The 21423-nt window shown below is 32.9% G+C and overlaps 1 protein-coding gene across 2 annotated transcripts in view; it reads left to right on the plus strand.

Annotated features, from left to right (window-relative positions):
- GBE1 (1,4-alpha-glucan branching enzyme 1) overlaps positions 1-21423 on the plus strand; it is a 290866-nt gene that overhangs the window by 180205 nt on the left and 89238 nt on the right. For both annotated transcript variants that reach the window (XM_058731715.1, XM_058731714.1), the window contains exons 8-12: positions 2335-2450; positions 6565-6692; positions 10997-11095; positions 16702-16812; positions 20706-20877. In XM_058731715.1, coding sequence (XP_058587698.1) covers positions 2335-2450; positions 6565-6692; positions 10997-11095; positions 16702-16812; positions 20706-20877 — 626 coding nt within the window. The remainder of the gene's footprint in view (positions 1-2334; positions 2451-6564; positions 6693-10996; positions 11096-16701; positions 16813-20705; positions 20878-21423) is intronic.

Consider the following 21423-nt stretch of genomic DNA (forward strand, 5'->3'; position numbering starts at 1 on the left):
ACAGGAACCAATAGGCTATTTAATAATGCTGCCCTTAATCAACTTTGTGATATTGGGCAATGCTTTCTTTTCAGTTATGAAATTCACATCACCTCCCTTTTTCATTTTTATTGGATTGCACTATTATTGTCTTTTTTCTTTTATCTTTGTAGATACTAGGACACAGATTTTACATTTGAACCTGTGTCTACCTAGAAAACACTCAGTCGGTAGTATTTATATTAGAAATTGACAGCAACGGTCTACAAACCCAAGCCAGTGATATAAATCAGTAAATAGGGCTGGTACTAGAAAATGCAGAGTAGTAAAGACTGGAAAGAGCTGGGAGTAACATGTTCCATCTCCAGGCATTCAAAGTAAGAACTTGAAGTACTCTGCAAGGCAACAGAATAGTAGTGTGTGACAGGCCCAGGGACAGCTTGCGATCTTTGGCTTGCATATTCGTATCTTCATACATCTACCCAAGGTATATAGCATTTAAACAAGTTTTTGTTTCTACTCTGGGGTATTTTTGACTAAAAATATCTTTCAGTTTACCTTTATGACTAAAATATACATTACAAGTTGAATAACCAAATTAGAAAAGTATATCCTTTTCAAAATATTGTTTACAAAGTGTTAATGATTGCAAATTGCTTCACATCCTCTTTCTGAGGTATTCCTATAGCAACTTGGTTGAAAAGTATAGACATGCTTCCTTTCCGTTTTAATGTGAACCAAAATGGCTCTAAAAATCAAGTTTGTTAATTTAAATAAAACTTCAAAAAGTGTATAGAAATTAGTCCTATGCAAAATAGAGTAATTTTGATCTCATTCAGGTGTAGAATACCTCTTTGTTTTTATTATTTTATTTTTGTTGAACATGTTTTTTGTTTGTTTGTTTTGTTTTTGTTTTTTACTTAACTCCGAAACGAATATGCATTTGTAGAAACATTAGCAAATTCTACCTTCATCATGGCTTGGACCTAGCAATCTAAAACCTCCTGGCTATCTTTCATATCTACCAGATTACATGTATTTCTGTTTTTTTTCATTTTTTTTTTAACTTTCAGTAAATTCTCAAAACTCAAAGTAGCTTATTTCAAGCACTTAATTACTACCAACACTCATCTTTCCCCAAAGTTTGGATTTACTGTTCCAAAGTTGATTGTGATGACTTAATCTCTACTTATGTCAGATTGCTCTTTAATATATGGACAGTTTAAAAAAAATACATAAATTTTAACTGGGTTAAAGATTGGTGTTCACTATAACTGCTTTGTGATTAAGCTAAATGAGGTATTAAAGTCTTAAAACCAGAGTTATAATAAGATAAAGAACTCAACCATAACTGTATGACTAAAGAAAGTACTAATTGCTGATGCCTTCTTTTCAGTTGTCCGAAATAGGCTTGTTTCGTGTGGCGTTTTTAATTGAGTTATAACAGTTCTTTGTTTTCCTTCTGTTTTTATGGTTGTAGGATTCCAACTAGTAAAACTTTTTACTTTATTATATATGTGTGTTTTTTAGTAATTAGATTTCTTTTTCTTTACTCTCACAAAACAATACTCTAGTAAATGTAATATTGGTTATCATGTAGTTGACTTTAAGTCTTTTTTTTTTTTCTTAATGTATCTGTTTCAAATTGTAGAAGGAGGAAATATTTTAAGCAGACAACCATTGAAGGCAGTTTTTCTTTTTTTTTCAATATTTTTAAATTTATTTTTATTTGTTTTCAATATATGAAGTTTATTGTCAAATTGGTTTCCATACAACACCCAGTGCTCATCCCAAAAGGTGCCCTCCTCAATACCCATCACCCACCCTCCCCTCCCTCCCACCCCCCATCAACCCTCAGTTTGTTCTCAGTTTTTAAGAGTCTCTTATTGAAGGAAGTTTTTCTAATGATAATGACATTATATCTTCTGAAAGGAAGAACTATGTACTGGATATATTACATGAAAAATCTTGAAAATTTAGAGATGAGTAATAGATTTTTTTCATTGTTGTTGTTGTAAGCATTACTATGGAGTAATCATTATAGGGTTACTGAGGACATAGGTATGAACAAGAGAGGCCCTGTACTTTGGACCCAACTTAGACATTTTTTCCTCAATTTTTCTTAGGTATTAAGTGATTTTGCAACTATTGAAATTTAATAATCCTTAGAATGAATTTCATCAAACAAATGTGATAAATATTAGTAGTTTTCCGTTTTTTAAGTGATATATTTCTTTGAACATCATGATTCCTAAGATAGAAATTTATAATTAATACTCTTAGCAAACAATGTATAACAATTAAAGAAACCACAATATACAATGTGTTTAAATATATTTTTTTCTAATACTATAGCTGGGAAGTTTTAAGATTCCTTCTGTCAAACATAAGATGGTGGTTGGAAGAATATGGCTTTGATGGATTTCGTTTTGATGGTGTTACATCCATGCTGTATCATCACCATGGAATGGGTAGGTAAACTGATATATTACAGATGCAAATAATGATTTTTTTTTTTTTTTTTTACTGGTAGATTAAAACCAGGTTTGGGGTTCAGTTTCAGAGCTTGCAATGACCATCAGTGTTAGCTTGATTTTTATTAGTTCCAATGTGTATGTCTTTTCTCTAGAGACTTCTGATCCCTTTTTGGCAAGAGGTCAGAAATAAATACATTTTATAAGTAAATAAAAGATAATGCTTTCTGTGAAATATATCTACTTAATATGCTATCCTTACTATGTAGCTTTCTTTTAAATATGTTTCATTCATTTTTTTCTATTCATATGTAATTAACATACAGTGTTAGATTAGTTTCAGGTGTACAAAATAATGATTCAACAATTCTGTACATTACTCAGTACTCATCACGGTATGTGTATGCTTAATCCTCTTCACCTATTTCACCTGTTCCCACACATACCTCCCCTCTGGCAACATCAGTTTATTCTGCGTATTTAAGAGTCTGGTTTTTGGTTTATCTCTTTTTTCTTTGTTCATTTGATTTGTTTCTTAAATTCCACATAGGAATGAAATCATATGATTTTTGTCTTTCTCTGACTGAATTATTTCACATAGCATTATACCCTTTAGGCCCATCCATGTTGTTGCACATGGCAAGATTTCATTCTCTTTTATGGCTGAGTAATATTCCATTGTTTGTATGTATATATGTATGTATATTCACAACCTATTTATCCATTCTTCTCTGGGTAGACACTTGGGTTGTTTTTATATCATGGCTATTGTAAATGATGCTGCAATAAACATTGGGGTGCATATATCTTTTTAATTAGTGTTTTTGTATTGTTTGAGTAAATATCCAGTAGTGGAATTACTGGATCATATGGTAGTTCTGTTTTTAATTGGGGGGGGGGGGCGGGCGATGTGGAATCCTCCATACTGTTTTCCACAGTGGCTGCACCAGTTTACATTCCCAACAACAGTGTACGCCGGTTCCTTTTTCTCCACATTCTCGCTAATACTTGTTACTTCTTGCGTTTTTTATTTAGCCGTACTGACAGGTATGAGGTGATATCTCATTGTGATTTTGATTAACATTTCCTTGATGATTAGTGATGTTGAACATCTTGTCATGTGTCTGTTGGCCATCTGTATGTCTTCTTTGAAATAATGTTTATTCATGTCCTCTGCCTATTTTTAAATAGGATTATTTGTTTTTTTGAGGTTCAGTTGTATAAGTTTTTTTATATTTTTGGGATATTTAACTCTTTATCAGACACATCATTTGCGAATATCTTCTTCCATCCAGTAGGTTGTCTTTTTGTTTTGTTAATGGTTTCCTTCACCGTGAAAAGCCTTTTATTTTGTTGTAGTCCCAGTAATATAATTTTGCTTTTGTTTCCCTTGCCAAAGAAGACCTATCTAGAAAAATGTTTCTATGTCTAATGTCAAAGAGATTACTGCCTATGTTTCCTTCTAGGAGTTTTATGGTTTCAGATCTCACATTTTGGTCTTTAATCTATTTTGACATTATTTTTGCATATGATCTAAGAAAGGAGTCCAGTTTCATTTTTTTTTTTTTTTTTTGCATGTAGCTGTTGAGTTTTCCCAGCACTGTTTATTGAACACACTGCCTTTTTCCCACTGAATATCCTTGCCTTCTTTGTCATAGACTAATTGACCATAAAAGTCTGAGTTTATTTCTGGACTCTCTATTTTGTTCCATTGATCTCTGTGTTCATTTTGGTGCCAGCACTGCTATGTTTTCATTACTACAGCTTTGTGGTATACCTTGAAATGGGAGATTGTGATAGCTCCAGTTTTGTTTTCCTTTTTCAAGATTGCTTTGGCTATTTGGGGTAATGTGTGGTTTTATATAAATTTTAGGTTTTTTGTTCTAGTTCTATGAAAAATGCTATTGATACTTTGATAGGAATTTCATTGAATTTGTAGATTGCTTTGGATAGTATGGGCACCTTAGCAATATTGTTTCTCCCAATCCATAAGCATGGAATAGCTTTCCATTTGTTTATGTCATCTCTAATTTCTTTCATCAGTGTTTTATAGTTTTCAGAGTACAGGTCTTTCACCTCCTTGATTACATTTATTCCTAGGTATTTTATTCTTTTTACTGCCACTCTAAATGGGATTGTTTTCTTAATTTCTCTTTCTATTCATTATTGGTATATGGAAATTTAGCAAATTCCTGTATATTAATTTTGTATCCTGCGATTTTACTAAATCCATTTATCAGTTCTAATAGTTTTTTGTGTTTCTAAATATAGCATCATGTCATCTGCAAATATTAAAAGTGGTGAAAAACTGAGAGCTTTTCCCCTAAGATCAGGAACAAGACAGGAGATTCACTCTCACTACTTTATTCAACACAGCACTAGAAGTCCTAGTGAAAGAAATAAAATATTTTTAAGCAAACAGTTTATTGCAGCACCCATAGGATGTGAACATGACAGCAATTGTAATGAGAAAAAAATAACAACAACACAAAAAAATGAGAACCTTTGTGAATGTGTGGATTCATCTGCATATTAAACACTGTAGAAAATATGTATATTTTAGATAGAGGTGTTCACAGTTAAAATTTAATTATAAATGAATTTGTAATTAAAATCATTGATCAGAGACCTTCAGTTTAAAAGTTGTGCAAAGAGGGGCACCTGGATGGCTCTTCAGTTAAATGTCCAACTTTGCCTCAGGTCATGATCTCATGGTTGGTGAGTTCGAGCCATGTGAGCCATGTGTCAGGCTCTGCTGATAGCTCAGAGCCTGGAGCCTGCTTTAGATTCTGTGTCTCCCTCCCTCTCTCTGCTCCTCCCCTGCTTGTAGTCTGTCTTTCTCTCTCTCTCAAAAATAAATAAAACATTAAAAAAAAATTTAAAGTTGCGCAAAGAAATAGGATCACGGAATCCTAATTGCTTAGTAGATAACATGGAGAATAATTATTATTTTTTAATGGCCAAATATTACCAAGCAACAACCAGTCTGAAACAAGGACTTCTAGATTACATATGCAACTCCTGCATTTCCCTGTAGAACCTCTCTCTTCTGTGGCCTTGGTATCTTCCAAGGAATTGTGGAGTTAGGGAAATGAATTGGGGGGAAAAATGAGGCAAAGCAATTAACATCAAGACACAAAGTGTTTAATTTATAAAATTCAGTGATAAAAAGAAGTTCAGCATATGACATCTTAGGAAGAAAAAGCAATTTACCTGTATAGATGAAAACAATGGCTGAACTCATACTATTCTATTGCTAACAGCAATGTCTACAAAATCCTTAGGGAAACAAAGTTTGACTCGAAAATTGATAATTGAATTGTCATTCAGGTATAAATTTGAAAGAGCTTGATGAATAAAACTTCCAGAAAATACCATATAGTGATGGAATCCAGCAAACTGAAAAAACAATGAGTCAAAATAAAAAATTTGATGTAGGGAAGCGGGGGAGGGGGGGCGTTGGGGGAAAGGCAGGTGTTGAACACTAATTCGATTTAATGAAAAATGAGTAACAATTCAAAGAATAGAAAGCAAATAGTATAACCCCAATAAGTGATACATACTATAAGCAACCAAAATTAGGATGTGGCGGAAGAGAAGGTAAAAGGAAGTTGGAGGATGTTAAAATCTTTTTGTCATCATAGGAAATCTGTATGGCATAAATTGAAGCACATATTTAAAATAATATAAACATTTTGTCTCAATTTTATGATGGTTTTCATATTTGCTTTTCTTTACTTCACAGGGATCTCTTGACATGCAAAAAAATATATATCTAAAAGTTGAAATCTAGAATTCCCTTTGGTATCATTTCATGTTTTTCCTTCAAAATTATGTTAAAATTAAATTCAAATTTTCAATTAAAGTTTGTTTGCTTTTGAAAAGCAAAAATTGATTTGCAGGATTGTCTGAATTCTGAATGTTTGATACGGAGTACTCTTCTAAGTTAGAACATATATTTGCTGATGATAATATTCTGTGCTATTAAGGCTCATTACACTTTGGTATGATAACAAAACTGATCTCAATAGACTAATTGGTGGGGGCATTTGTGCTGAGTTGAGACTTGCATGTTAACGTAATGCATCTGTATCAATTTTCTGCTCTCTAGGTCAAGCTTTTTCAGGTGATTACCATGAATATTTTGGACTTCAAGTTGATGAAGATGCCTTGATTTATCTCATGTTGGCAAATCATTTGGTTCACACATTGTATCCCGATTCTATAACAGTAGCTGAGGTAAAGCCATAATGATCTCTACCCTCTGAACCCCTTTAATATAGAACATTTTGTTGGCATACAATATTTGAATGATTAATCTCATGTTGTCAATAATTGCATAACTGAAATTGGACCCTGACCGTAGTGCAGCTATCTTGTATGGGTGGCACATTATTTAGAATTCAGTGTTTTTCTATTAGGAGAGAGTGTGCACTAATTACTTGTCATCATTCCATTGTTAAAAAAGAAAATGCCAATGTTTAGAAAGTAAAATATCCTCATCAGTGGACAGGTCCTTCCACCGTGAGACCTTCAGCAGAGAAAAGAATTGAATATTAATGTGTGTCTGCTTATTTATTTATTTTTTCTTTCCTGGTTTAATCATTAGAGATGGCATGGATCGCTGCCTGCAAGCTTCTCTGGTCTCTCTTGTTCTGATGCGATTACCTTTCTTGTTTACATTATTGCTCTTGGATTGCCAAACGTTCACTAGTTATTCATGATTACTGAAGGTTCATGATTAACTGTCCCAAAGCTGCACTGTAATGATATAATTCGGTATATGCATAATTGACAATTCCCCTCTTGGTGATAAATGTGATAAATTAAGAAGTTTGTTAAATGCTTATGCTAATTTAGATTTAGTTCTAAAATCCCTCTGGTTTTCTGAGTCCTCTTACTAGAAATTATTATTAAAATTGAATTTAGTATGTTAAAACTGTTCTGTAAAAAGTGTGGCGGTTGGCATATAAAAATAGCAAGAATATCGTTAGAAGAGTCAGAGTTCAGTTGTATTTTCACATTGTTGGCATTTAGTTCATGGGCATGAAATGTAGTAATGACAGCCTTCTTCCTGTGGTATTTATTATTTGTATAGACTTATTTCTATCCATGTCTTCTCAAAACCCCGAATCTTCAACTAGGTGGAATGATTCCTTGTTTATCTCTGGATAGAGAACAGTTACCTCCTTTAGACATTTTGCCTTCTAAATATGTTCTAGGACCAGAGCAGTGGATCCTAAATTTCTGGAATAAATTTTTATATAGAATTTTAAAACACACAATTATAATACCATTTTGATTATCCTGTATTATTCCACACTTCCTACCTACTTAAATTCAGTCATATCTTACAAATCTTGCTAATACTTTATGCACTGAATATCTTTTAATGTCAGAGTGTATTTTAAACTTTTATTTTGTCTTTTATATAGTTTTATTTTATCTGTCAAACATCAAAAAAGTTTGTCGATTATGTTTATGGCAATTCAAAGCAGAGATAGTTTAAGTGAAAAATTACTATAAACAATTAATGACAGCACAAATCAAAATTGGGTACTGAAGAAAAAGAAGCAATTATTTAATACATGAAATGTAAAATTGTTACATTGATCTCTCCGTTCATTTCAAGTAAAATAGTTTCATCATCTAGGGAGCCCTTGTCTGATTATCAGTGTTTCTACCAATGAAACTTTGAGACTTTAGTCTACTTTATATTACTTGGTTTTAGATTTTTTTTAACAAGATGTGTCTTCAATTTATTCTACTTAAATTGAAAACTACTTCAATTTCAGTACATCACTTTTCTGTCTAGTGGGAGTCTCTTCAAAATGTGAAATTGATCCTCATGAACTTTTTTTTTTTTAAGAAAGGAATATGGTGTAACAAATAAGTAATGCAATTTATATAAAGTCCTATAGTAGAAATTTAAATTTATTTACAATGACAGTTATTAAAATTGAAACCTTTTTTCCTAGAATATACCTACCATTTCCCATGGTTCTATTTGGTATATTAATTAAAAATGTTTTTTTGATTGAGGTTTTCTCTCCCTTTGACATAGTCATAAGTGATCTTTAAATATAAAAATAAAAACTATTTTAACTTTATTTGGAACACATAATCATTTTTATATTCTATGTTGGTAGGTATCAACTTTTTTATATTTAAAATATATTTATTTTAGTGGCCTTTATGTTTACCTTTTTTTTTTCTTTTTAAGATTTTTAAAAGGATAGTCATTAACTCTCCTCTTTCAAAAGAGAACTGCAAATATCTCATATATATTAATGGAGTAGCTTTCTAAGGATTCAGTTTTAGAAGTCAAGACCAAGTGGTGTCCAAATATTTTTCTTAGCAGATTCTATTTCCTATCAAAGTATTTCCTAAAACTACCTTTAGAGAAAATATAGAATGCACCTTAATGTTTCTTGAGAAAAAAAATATCTTGATCTTTAATACCAGCCTATCACCAGTCTTAGGAAAACTTAGTCTCATGAGAACTCTTCTGTGAAGGCATTTTTGTTTATAATTCCAGTGCCTAACATGAGTACCTGGTATTTAAAACATATACAGCCAATGTTTGTAAGAAATCAAACTAAATACCTACTGTATCAGTGAAAATGTGACATATATAATAGATACAACTTCTCTGAAAATGTTTTTTTTTCTATTAAGCATGCATCCCTTTCACTTTTTTCTCCTTTTACATTTATAACCTATGAAATATTATGTAGAACTAAGATTTTATTGACAAATATTTCTTTTTCTTACAGATGTATTTCACTATGCACTATATTTAAGTGTATCTGTCTTCCATTAAAAAGCAATTAATAAAGTATTTTATAAGTCCGGAGAGATTATATATTTCTTTTTTCCACCTTTTCTGTGGGAAGAATTTGGGGATGGTGTTGTAGATGAAAAAGTATTTGAGTTAAATTTCAGAGAGTTCTGAGTGTATAATAGTCTTTTTAGAAAGTAAGGATAATAATACAAGGAAGAGTTTGTGCAGTGACATGCATAGAAAAGCTTGTGACAAGCACAGGGAAGAGTGAATATTTCAAAATGGATGATGTATTTAGTACTTGAAATATAATAGAAATTATGCTGGAAAGATGTAGGCTTCTCCCTTCTGCTTTCTGTGTACTTTAGTTAACAATTGTAACAACTATATGGCATTATCATTTCATGATAATAAGTGTGTATATGTTTATTTAGGTCTTTATGAATCCCAAAGGTCAAATATTCTGCCTTATTTACCTTTAAATTCCTGACAGTGCCTTTATTCATTCACTCATCAAATTTTATTGAGTTCCTGCTTCATGCCAGTTACTCTCCTACTGCTCTGAATTCTTGGCATGTATCAGTGAACAACAACAACACCTTTGCCCCATGGAGCCTACATTCTAACAACACGTAAGGAGGCAGATAATCAAATAGGAAATTATTTTGTCAGTGTTTAAAGGATGATTGTTGAATTGAATCTTTAGCTTAAGAATTTGAGTGTTTGATTGTTGGCTATTGAAAGCCATTGTTGGGCAGTGATAGCAGGCTGTTTCATAAACTGTTGTTTTGGCAGCAGTTAGTATGAAGGGAAACTGGAGATGGGAATTCCTTTTGGGAGCATAATGGTCTAAGCAAGGAGTAATGAAGATTAAATAAGAAGGATGATGGTCGTAGAAATGGAGCAAAGGAGAAGAATTGATTTCAAAGATATTGTAGAGTTAGAATTGCTAATACATGTCTCACGTGAGACCAGAGTTGCTATTATAATATATTTTACTACATCTGGTTCCTTATACCATCTTTTTTTTTTTTTTTTAACTTCCCAATTATCAGTAATCTAGTGGTGGCATGACAGAGGAGGAAGATACTTTGTTGAAGTGCCTGCCATCTGACCCTATCATTGAGAAACATATCTTTAGAAATCCCTTCACCTGAGTGAGCTTCAGCTTCTGTGTCTTCTAGATGAAGAAGGTCCACTAGATACCCTTTAGATCCATTTCAAGTGTGACTGACTATAGTGAAAGCCATCTTATTGCTTCATTCTTAATATACTAAGTCTTCTGTCTCATCAGAAGCTAGATGCTCACAAAATACACTCCATGTCAGTACTTTATGCAGAGAGCAAGTACAGCAGATATATGCCACATGTATTTTTGTGTTTGAAAGCAAGAGCTAAGTGTTCATACAGTGGCTCAAAGGTAAGTCTAAGATACTATGTTTTAGCAGTGATCATTTTACTATTTTCTGTTCTCTTTGTCATACGAAGGAAAAGAAAAAAAAAATGAAAAAAACGCCTCATGAGATTGAAGTTGTCCTGCAGTGAAAAGAATTACACAAAAACTTAGTGGGAAATGAAATCTCCCATTATAGTTTTAACTACTTTTACAATTATGCTACCAAAACACTCCAAAAAGATATGCCTCCATTTACTGTTTTTATTTATGGGGCTATTTATTTTATTTATTCTCTACTGTCAAAAGAATATTTCCTAAGAATTTGAACAATGTGAACTGATACTATTGATGACGTTGTTTTAGGATGTGTCAGGAATGCCAGCTCTCTGTTCTCCGATTTCCCAGGGAGGAGTCGGCTTTGACTATCGATTAGCTATGGCAATTCCAGATAAATGGATCCAGGTAAGATTTATGCATTTTTTTCCCTAAAAATACTATGTATTTTGTTGGTTTATTTTTTATCTCTTTGATTTATTTAACTTGTGATCATTAGTTATAAATGTTATAATCATTATAATTGAAGTATTAAAAAATTTTCTCATTAGTGTGTTGATTCTTATGCTTTTTAATAAGATGTTTCACAAACTTCTAAAAGTTCTAGTTTAAAGTATTCATACTTGTGTTATTTAGGCAAGGAGAAAATATTAACATAACGTGAGCTCTGTATATGAAATTTTGCATTATCATTGCAGTTTTGTGAAACTTCATTGCTCTCTGTATAAAACACATTCAGCTTCATCAAGCATCCATTTCTGCCTGCAATTCATCAACGTAAAAGTTACTCCTTAATTCCCCTTACTTGCTTCATAGTATGTTTTTACCTCAGCAGATTTGGATTCATCCATTCCTTTATTTGACATTTAGAAATCCTAGGGGCGCCTGGGTGGCTCACTCCGTTGAGCGGCCAACTTCGGCTCAGGTCACGATCTTGCGGTCTGTGAGTTTGAGCCCCGCGTCGGGCTCTGTGCTGACAGCTCAGAGCCTGGAGCCTGTTTCAGATTCTGTGTCTCCCTCTCTCTGACCCTCCCCCGTTCATGCTCTGTCTCTCTCTGTCTCAAAAATAAATAAACATTAAAAAAAAAATAAAAAAAAAAAAAAAAGAAAAAGAAATCCTTACCGTGTGCCAAGCACTAGGAATGCATAATTGTAGATGACACCTTGCACATTATTTGTAATAAAATTGTATTAAATTTTATTATAGTTAAGTAGCTTCGATTATATTTTGTTTTATTTAATATTTGCCTAAAAGACCATTGTTTTTATGTAGACTTAGATTTGACATAGAACACTCTGAGTGGCTATGTCCCTGATGACAGGCTGAATATGCATAAGGAGTCAGCTTTGTATTTGTATCAAATAATCATATTTGTATCAAATAATCAGTTTTCTGATGAGCCCTTTAGTACACCGTGAACTGTAGATGTGTTTAACCTTGGATAGAAAAACCGTGGAGCCTGCTCTGAAGGAACTAATTATTGTAATCCTATCTTAACTTTCTTCCCTGTACTCTCCAGGCAATTTGTGCAATACACAACTGTGACATTAAATCTTTACCAACATAATTTTTTGCTTCTCCATTTATAATGATTCCTAAACATTGTCAAGTCAAAAAAGCAAATGTTTTATAGAGATGATTAGACTGAAAATCAAAGAAACAAATATGTATTCTAGCTTTAATACCTGGGAAAGTTGCTTTATATCTGTCATTTAAAAAAAAAAAAAAATGGTGTGGTCTTCAATTTTCTCACCTTGGTCTAAAGGTCTTTACCCACCATCTTTTAGGATTTCCAATCTTCCATGCAGACTTTTTTCCCCTCACAAGTGCCAAGTATTACTTTTCTCACCTCCTACTGAAAAGCCTCCATCAGTTTTTGTGCAGATTTAAGAATATTTCAAGGGGTACATCAACCTAGAATTATTCCCATCACTCATAGCCCACAGTGGGTATTTCCTTCTCTTACCAATGACGACATTTTAAAAAAATACTTAATTTAATTTAATTTAATTTAATTTAATTTAATTTAATTTATAAAACATTTAGTACCTTGTATGCTCAAGGTACTGTACTAGTTAGTACTTCATACAAACGGAAAAGTATACTGTCCTATGTTTAGGACCATCATGTCTTCTTAGATTGTGAATTGTCTAAAGGCAGATGTTATCTTCTGTTTTATGTAATTATTTAAAAATCTTTTTGCATCACCAAAGTGGGAACCCTAGTTAGTAAGACAAGAGAAAGTTAAAATAATATTATAAAAAGCTCAGTGATATCCCCTACTTTTGTAATTTGTGCATTTAAAAAAATAATCTCATAAATGACTATTATTTCCTCAAAAGGTACACAGGAGTATTAATCCAAATGGTAGCTGTACTCAGAATATATGGCATTCATTGTTATTTCCCCATAGGGTCTGAGTTAAATCAGAATGCTAGATTTCATTCATGTTTTTGTTGTTCAAAAGCAAATTATTTCTACTTGTATTGTTCAAAATCAGTAGTTTGGAATACCACATTTAATCATATTTAATCATTTACTGAACAAATACTTGCCTATCTAAAATATGCCAAATTTGCTGCAATCCCTTTTATTTTATTTTATTTTATCATTTTTATTACCTACCTACCTTTTATTACCGTTTTATGTTAAATTGAGATAAGTGGTTAATTGAATTCATTCATTTATACATTAATTCCACCAAAAATTACTGAGCACTTTGTATTTTTATTATAGAAGGTTTTTTAATTGTTGATTCTCACGCAGTTGTAAGAACATTTGTGATACAGTGAGAAAACCAGTATTTTCAAGTGGTAACACCTTGCAAATTATAGTGTAGTACCACAACCAAGATACTGACATTGGTATAGTTAAGATATAAAATACTCCATCACCATAAAGGTCCTTCATGTTTTCCCAATCACTTTTTAACCTGTGGCAACCACTAATCTGATCTCCATTTCTGTAATTTTTTTTTTCATTTCAAGAATCTGATATAAATGAAATCATACAATATTTAACCTTTTGGGATTGCCATTTTTCACACAGCAAAATTCTCTGGAAATTCATATAGGTTGTTGCACGTATCAGTAGTGCATTCCTTTTTATTGCTGAATAGTACTCCATAGTATGGATAGACCATACTTTGTTTGATCATTCACCCATTATAGACATCTGGATTGTTTCTGGATTGGGCTATTACAAATAAAGATGCTATAAACACTTGTGTATAGATTTCATATGGTCATAAAATTTAATTACTCTAAGATAAATGACAAATAGTGCAATTACTAAATCATATAGTAGTTGGATGTTTAAGTAGATGGATAATTAATTTTTTTTTTAATTTTTTTTTCAACGTTTTTTATTTATTTTTGGGACAGAGAGAGACAGAGCATGAACGGGGGAGGGGCAGAGAGAGAGGGAGACACAGAATCAGAAACAGGCTCCAGGCTCCGAGCCATCAGCCCAGAGCCCGACGCGGGGCTCGAACTCACGGACCGCGAGATCGTGACCTGGCTGAAGTTGGACGCTTAACCGACTGCGCCACCCAGGCGCCCCTAAATTTTTAAGAAACTATGAAACTTGTCCAGAATAACTGCACCATTTTTCATGCCCATTGGGAATGTTGGAGAGATCCACTTTCTGTACATCCTTGCACTGTTTTAGTTATTCTATAATAGATGTGTAGTGATATCTAACTGTGGTTTTAATTTGCATTTTCTTAGTGGCTTATGATGATGAACATCTTTCATGTGTGTAGTTGCCCTCTCTATATCCTCCTTAATAAAATGTCTATTCGTGTCTTTTGACCATTTTCTAATTAGATCATTTGTTTACTCTGGAGTTTTGAGAGTTCTTTATATAATCTAGATTAAACTCTTTTGTTGGATATAAAGTTGGCAAATGTTTTCTCCCAGTCTGTTGCTTAATCTTTTTATCCTTTTCATGTGGACTTTCACAGAGTAAAAGTTCTTTGTCTATAATAAATTTGATGAAGGCAAATTTATCATTTTTTTCTTACAGGGACCTTTTTTGGTATCAAGACTAAAAATTCCTTGACTCTCCTATGTTTTCTATTAAACATTTTATACTTGTACTTTTGCACTTGAAGTCCATGGCCCATTTTGAATTAATTTTTGTGCAACAAATGTGTAAGACCTAGTTCCTTATTTCAAGTTTCCTTTTGTTGTTGTTGTTGTTGTTGTGGATTTCCAGCTCTTCCAGCATGATTTCTTGAAAAGTCTATCCTTCCATTGAATTATCTTTGCACATTAGTCAAATTTAAGTGAGCATATTTGTGTAGGTCAATACATTAGTGTCAAATTGTTGCTGTACCTGATTACCACAACAATGTCTTCAAACAACACCAATTAGCCATTATATAGTTCTCAAAGTTCTTTAGGTCACAGATCTGAAATGGGTCTTACTAGGCTAAAATTAAGATATTGACAAGGCTGCATTTCTTCTGGTGGTCTAGTTCCCTTGCCTTTTCTAAAGGCTTCTAGTTTTCTAAAAGCCACCTATACTCCTTGGCTCATAGCCCCTTACTCCATCTTCAAAGCCAACAGAGTAGCATCTTCATATTTCCCTATTACTCTGACCACTCTTGCCTCCTTTTTACAAAGGTCCCTGCAATTATATTGGACCCATTCAAGTAATCCCGGATAATCTTCCCACCTCAATGTATTTATCACATTTCTAAAGTCCTTTTCCATGTAAGGGAACGTATTCACAGGTTCTGGGCATTAGGATGTGAACAACCTATGGGTGACCATTATTCTGCCTAACACAATCTGCTGTCTGGTGCCCAACAATTCACACTGAAATTATGAGACATGGATAAGCACTTCTGACTTCCATAGAACAAAAGTCAACAAAGGAAGATATGAACAGGCCTGAATCCCATTTCTTTCTTGTACCAAAATCTGCAGCAGTTTTGCTTTAGTTGCTGTGTAACAAATTTTCACAATCTTGATAACTTAAAACATTACTCACTTGCTACCTCATGGTTTCCTCAGAGGACATCTATCATATTTTACAAGGTTCCACCTCCACTTTAGGTAAAGGACTGCACAGAAATGTGAATATGGGGGAACAAGAATTATGGGGACCGTCTTGGAATTCTGCATATCAGAGTACAGTTGACACTTTGGACAGATTAATGAGCCCATGCAGAAAGAGTGTATTGAGTAGAAGAAAGAGGCTATTTTTAGGAATAACTTTGTGGAGCATCAACTTTATAGGATAGGCAGAGGGGGAGCCTGCAGGATGCCTAGAGAGGTGGGAAAACAAAACAATCCAGAGTTTCACTCTGGTAGACTAAGAAGAAAAGCCATTCTTGGGAAAGTATAGAGTCAGCACTCAACATGTACAGCAAATATTTGCCTAAGATAGAGAAAATATTACCTAAGAGTTAGTCATTTGCAGTCTTGGCAAGGTCATTTGCATCAAAATGCAGCAGAAACCAGATTGGAGACTGAAGTAGAGAGAGGTGTGTGGTCTGCTAAGATGGTAATTATTTCATGATAATTAGCCTTTAAACTTTCAAGTTGTTTTTTTTTCTTTAGTTATCACTTTTTTAAAAGAATGGAACAACACATTATTCCTGCTAAAATTTTCTTTATTCAAACCTAAAAATGTAGCAAGAATATCTCTCCCTTTTGAAAGTTACAGATATATTGCACAATAACACTTCACTGTGGTCATTAATCAAGAGGTAGCGGTTGTTACGGGGGAAAAAAGTTGAAAAAATCCTAAAGTGCACTGATCAAACCATCTGCACAAAAGCAAACACACACACACACATACACACCACATCACTGTCATTTGGACAATCTGTATAAAATCTGCGATTTTAGTAAATGTTTAACCTAAGATATTTTTGCTATGTGGGTGCACTTGTATCTATATGTCAAATAATTTGGATTTGCGATGGATGCCCTCAGATAGTGATTTAAATAAAGTAAGAACTATAATGGTTTATTCAAATTATTTTCTCTCTTGTATTTAGCTACTTAAAGAGTTTAAAGATGAAGATTGGAATATGGGCAATATTGTATACACACTCACAAACAGACGCTACCTTGAAAAATGCATTGCTTATGCAGAGAGCCATGATCAGGTAAATGAATATGTATATAAATTAATTGTGTCTCTCTCTGTATTTATTAACATATCTAATACAAAAATATCCAAATACAAATTTCTGAGGTTTAGTACAGTTAATATAATTTATAGCTATCTTTATGTGAAAACTGCTCAGACTTAGAAAACATTTAAAAAATATTTTACAGATCTATAAATTCTAGCTTCAAAACGCAGTACTATTTTTACTAAGCAAAACTGTAATTAAAAAATTGTAAATGACAGTTGCAAGTGTTCTCCTACATGTTTTCCTTTGTTGTAACAAGAGGAATATTGGTTCTGATCCAGGTTAATTTTAATTTCAATTTTAGTTTTCCTTCTAGAGGTTTTCTTTTATGCCTTTTGACAAGCTTTCATCATTTTTTCCTGCAATCACTGAATTCTCTTGCTAAGTAATCACCCTGACCCTTGTTTCTCCAGCTTCAGCCCATCCTTTCTAACTCAGCCTGAGATATTTTCCAAAGAGCAAAGCTCATTTTGTCAACCCACATCTTTTGATTAGATCTTCTTATTCAAGGCCACTCATATTCTGTCCCAAGCCAAAGTTTCCACCTTTATTCTCTGCTCAACTCTCCAAGCATTTTATTCTTCAGGACTATAAAATTCCCACCCATTCCTGACTAGGTCATCCTTGTTCCAATCAGGTACTTTCCCCACACACCTGAAAATGCCTAGTGTACCTGGGAGCTCCTATGAAGCCCTCCTGCCCTGACTCTGATGTCATATTCTCCCTGAAGTCTTCATCTAGTTGTATGGGGAAAAATAGTGGCCTCATTCTCCATGCTTTCATCACATTTTAGGCAGAACATTAGTTTCCATTACCTTTAAATATCCAGCCTTAGCACTGTGACTGCTCCTAGTAGTTGTTCAATAAACATAAGTAAAGGTAGGAACAAAGGCCATTTAGCTATTTATAGCCATATTAATCCTCATAAACATAAACAACATGTATGCATTATAAAGGAGACAGTAAACATTTCTGAGATTTTTTGCAGTATGTGCATCAAGGAAATTGAAGCTCAAACAATAATCTTGTTATTTTAGCAGAATTTGACCATTTAAGGTAAACAGGTAGATTTTCAGCTGTCTCCTTTAATTATTAAGAAACAGTTAAGTAGACCAGAGGTCAGCTACTAAAGCCCATGTACCAAGTTCTTCTTGCTGCCTGTTTTTGTAAAAGTCATTGATACATGGCCATACTGATTCACTTATGTATTGTCTGCGGCTGCTTTTGAGGCATAATGGTAGATTTAAGTGGTGGAGACTGAGAAAGTAGCCCCAGTACCTAAAATATGTACTATGCAGTCTTTACAAAAAGTTTGCTGATTCATGATGTAAACGTATATTAAATTTTGTATCTTCCAAATCAGAGCAGTGCTTTCTTTTCAACTTAAATTGGCTGTAAAGCAGATCAAATCAATACCTACCAAAAAAAGGAGAACTAAAATTTAAAAAAAAAAATTAAAAAAACAGGTATTAATAAGTGTGGAGGAACTCTCACCAGATATATAACAATAATGAAAACTAAAATAAATGCATAAATTCTTTATATTGCAAACTCCTAGCAATTTTAACATATTTGAGCTCCCTAGATATATTTATTTTAGATAAATGAACGAAGGAGTAAATGAATGGGTTAAATAAATTAAGGATGCAACACCTACACTATTTTCGTAGTTTTACTCCCAAAATGTACAGAAAATTATGGATTTACCAAGAATTATTTCATACTTTAAAGATTGATGTAATTCTGCCCGGTATGACAAATTGTCAGTAATGTACAAAAAGATGCAAGTTTTGTATCTCTTTCTAAAAGCAAAAATACATTGAATCTTAAATCTGATAAAATTATAAAGATGTGTATTTATAAGATGAATACTATAGAAAAATCGACATCCTGGTAAAAATCTAATCAGAATTTATCAAAATAATTTTGTAATATAATCATAACTTAAAGAAATAAACCCAGTCACACATAAGAATATAACAAAGCAATTTAAAACAAGTGAAAAGGGCAAAATTGTTTAAGAACCAGTATTATCTATTAACTAATGTGTATATCTTCTATGCGTTATCTTCAAACTGTTTTAGCGATGGAGCCTATTTTTGAACTAAGTTTGTACAGCGCTCTGAGTTGTATGTCTGATTGAAACTGCATTTTATTGGTACATGTATTAGTCTGCTAGGACTGCAATAACTGAATCCCACAGGACAGTATAAACAACAGACATGTGTTTCTCCCAGCTCTGGAAGTCCAAAATCAAGGTGTCCGCAGGTTTAGTTTTTCCCGAGGCCTCTCCCAGAGGCTTGCAGATGGCCATCTTTCTGTTCTCACGTGGTCTTTCTTCTGTACACTTATCCCTGGTAACCCTTTCTCTTCATATGAGGACACCACTCATTGGGTTAGAGCCTCACTGTTATGACCTCATTTAATCTTGCTTACCTACCTCTTTATAGACGCTCTCTCCAAATATAGTCACATTGGAGGTTAAGACTTCAACATGAATTTGAGGACACAATTCAGTCTGTAACTGTACACTTCGTATGTTTAGATTTAAAATATTTACCTTTGAGTCAGAGAACAAAGAGTCTACTTTGATAAAGTGAAATAATTTGAACTGGAGTAAGATAGACGACAATTACCATCTAATCAAACTTTCAGAATTATTGTGCCAGCAGCCATATTCTGAGCTAATTCTTTCTTGGCCCTCAAAATAAGGACAAGACGGACAGAATGAGTAGATAGTCTTGAAACAGTATTTTAAAGAAAAATCATTTTAATCAAAATAGATTTGAGATTAAAATAGGTTTATAAGTAAAAATATTTTTCTAAAAATGAAAATTATTATAATAGGATAAGGAGATTACAGTTTATGCTCTATTGTATGTTTCACTATAAATTATTTTTGTCAGTAAAAAACATTTTGTGTTAGTTAGCCATTTTTAGCCATAAAATTTTGGATTATTAAGAGGCCTCTCTTCTACTATGTTTCTGAGTTACCTGCCCCATTTACCAACTGTTATATTTTCATATAAAACAAACTAATTTTGGGGCGCCTGGGTGGCTCAGTCAGTTAAGCGTCCGACTTCGGCTCAGGGCATGATCTCGTGGTCCATGGGTTCGAGCCCTGCGTCGGTCTCTGTGCTGACCGCTCAGAGCCTGGAGCCTGTTTCAGATTCTGTGTCTCCCTCTCTCTCTGACCCTCCCCCGTTCATGCTCTGTCTCTCTCTGTCTCAAAAATAAATAAAACGTTAAAAAAATTTTTTTTAAATAAAATAAAGCAAACTAATTTTAGATTAGATGGCAGATTCCATGAGAAAACAAATTTTACATTTTAAGAAAAAGCTGTCAACCCTCTGCTGAAGGAGAATAGGGTCCATTTTAGTATATTTATGTACATATTTTATGTATATAAATACATATACATAAATATAAATATATAGAAATGATTTTTAAGAAAATCTTCCATTCTTTCAAAACAAATAAAATGGTAATGCAAACTATTTTTAAAGTTTATTTAGTATTCTCAACAATTATAATAAATATTTATTCCAATTTCAGAAAACTCGAAGCATCAGTTCAGATATAACAAATATTTAAGCGGCTTATCCTGAGTTTTCACTAAGCTCTTTAAAAATAAAAACCAGTCCTGAAAATAGATGCGTTGATCTCTGACCAGCTCACATGATTATACCAGTTCACCTTCAGTGTAGAAAGCAACTATTGGAAAATACATGAAATTAATACTAATTCTAACACCCTCTCCTAGATAGTTTCCCATCCTGTGTAATCACGTGTTACTCTAGTGCAAATTAAAACTGCTTAGTACCTATTCTTTGCATTTATCTCAGTGACTTTTATTTCTATAGGCACTAGTTGGGGATAAGACACTGGCATTTTGGTTGATGGATGCTGAAATGTATACCAACATGAGTGTTCTGACCCCGTTTACTCCAGTTATTGATCGTGGAATACAGCTTCATAAAATGATTCGACTCATTACTCATGCTCTCGGTGGAGAAGGCTATCTCAATTTCATGGGTAAGTAGGAGTTGAACACATACCCCATCTGTGTTCAGAATGTTAACTAATATTACATATAACATAAATCACGTAGAATGTTTTGAATTGGCTGTTCAGATTTAAAATAAAAAATTACAACTTTATTTTTTTAATACACTCACATATAAACTGCAGAAATTAAATTACTGTATGATCATTGTTATACTCAAATACAATACAAAAGTACAGCGATAGCTGGCACTTTATGTAATGGTTTGTCAACAAGTGGCATGAACTATTTTTAAAGCTTAGAGTTATTATTCTGAATTTCATCATTTGAGTTTATTTTATTACTTTAGTGTTCACACATATTGAACGTAAGAAAGATATCATTGTCATATCATAACATATTCAGCTAAGATTATTGGTCTTTGAGGTAATTGTACACCAGCATGTTTCTATGATAAATGTGAAAACCAAGACTATGTGATGTACAAAAATGAAATGTGTATTTATTTTAAAAATAGGAAGACTATTTTATTAAAATATTTAATATTTTAATATTAAAAATAGAAGATTATTTTA

Source organism: Neofelis nebulosa, chromosome 5 (assembly GCF_028018385.1).
Source record: "Neofelis nebulosa isolate mNeoNeb1 chromosome 5, mNeoNeb1.pri, whole genome shotgun sequence".
NCBI classification, from domain to species: Eukaryota; Metazoa; Chordata; class Mammalia; order Carnivora; family Felidae; genus Neofelis; species Neofelis nebulosa.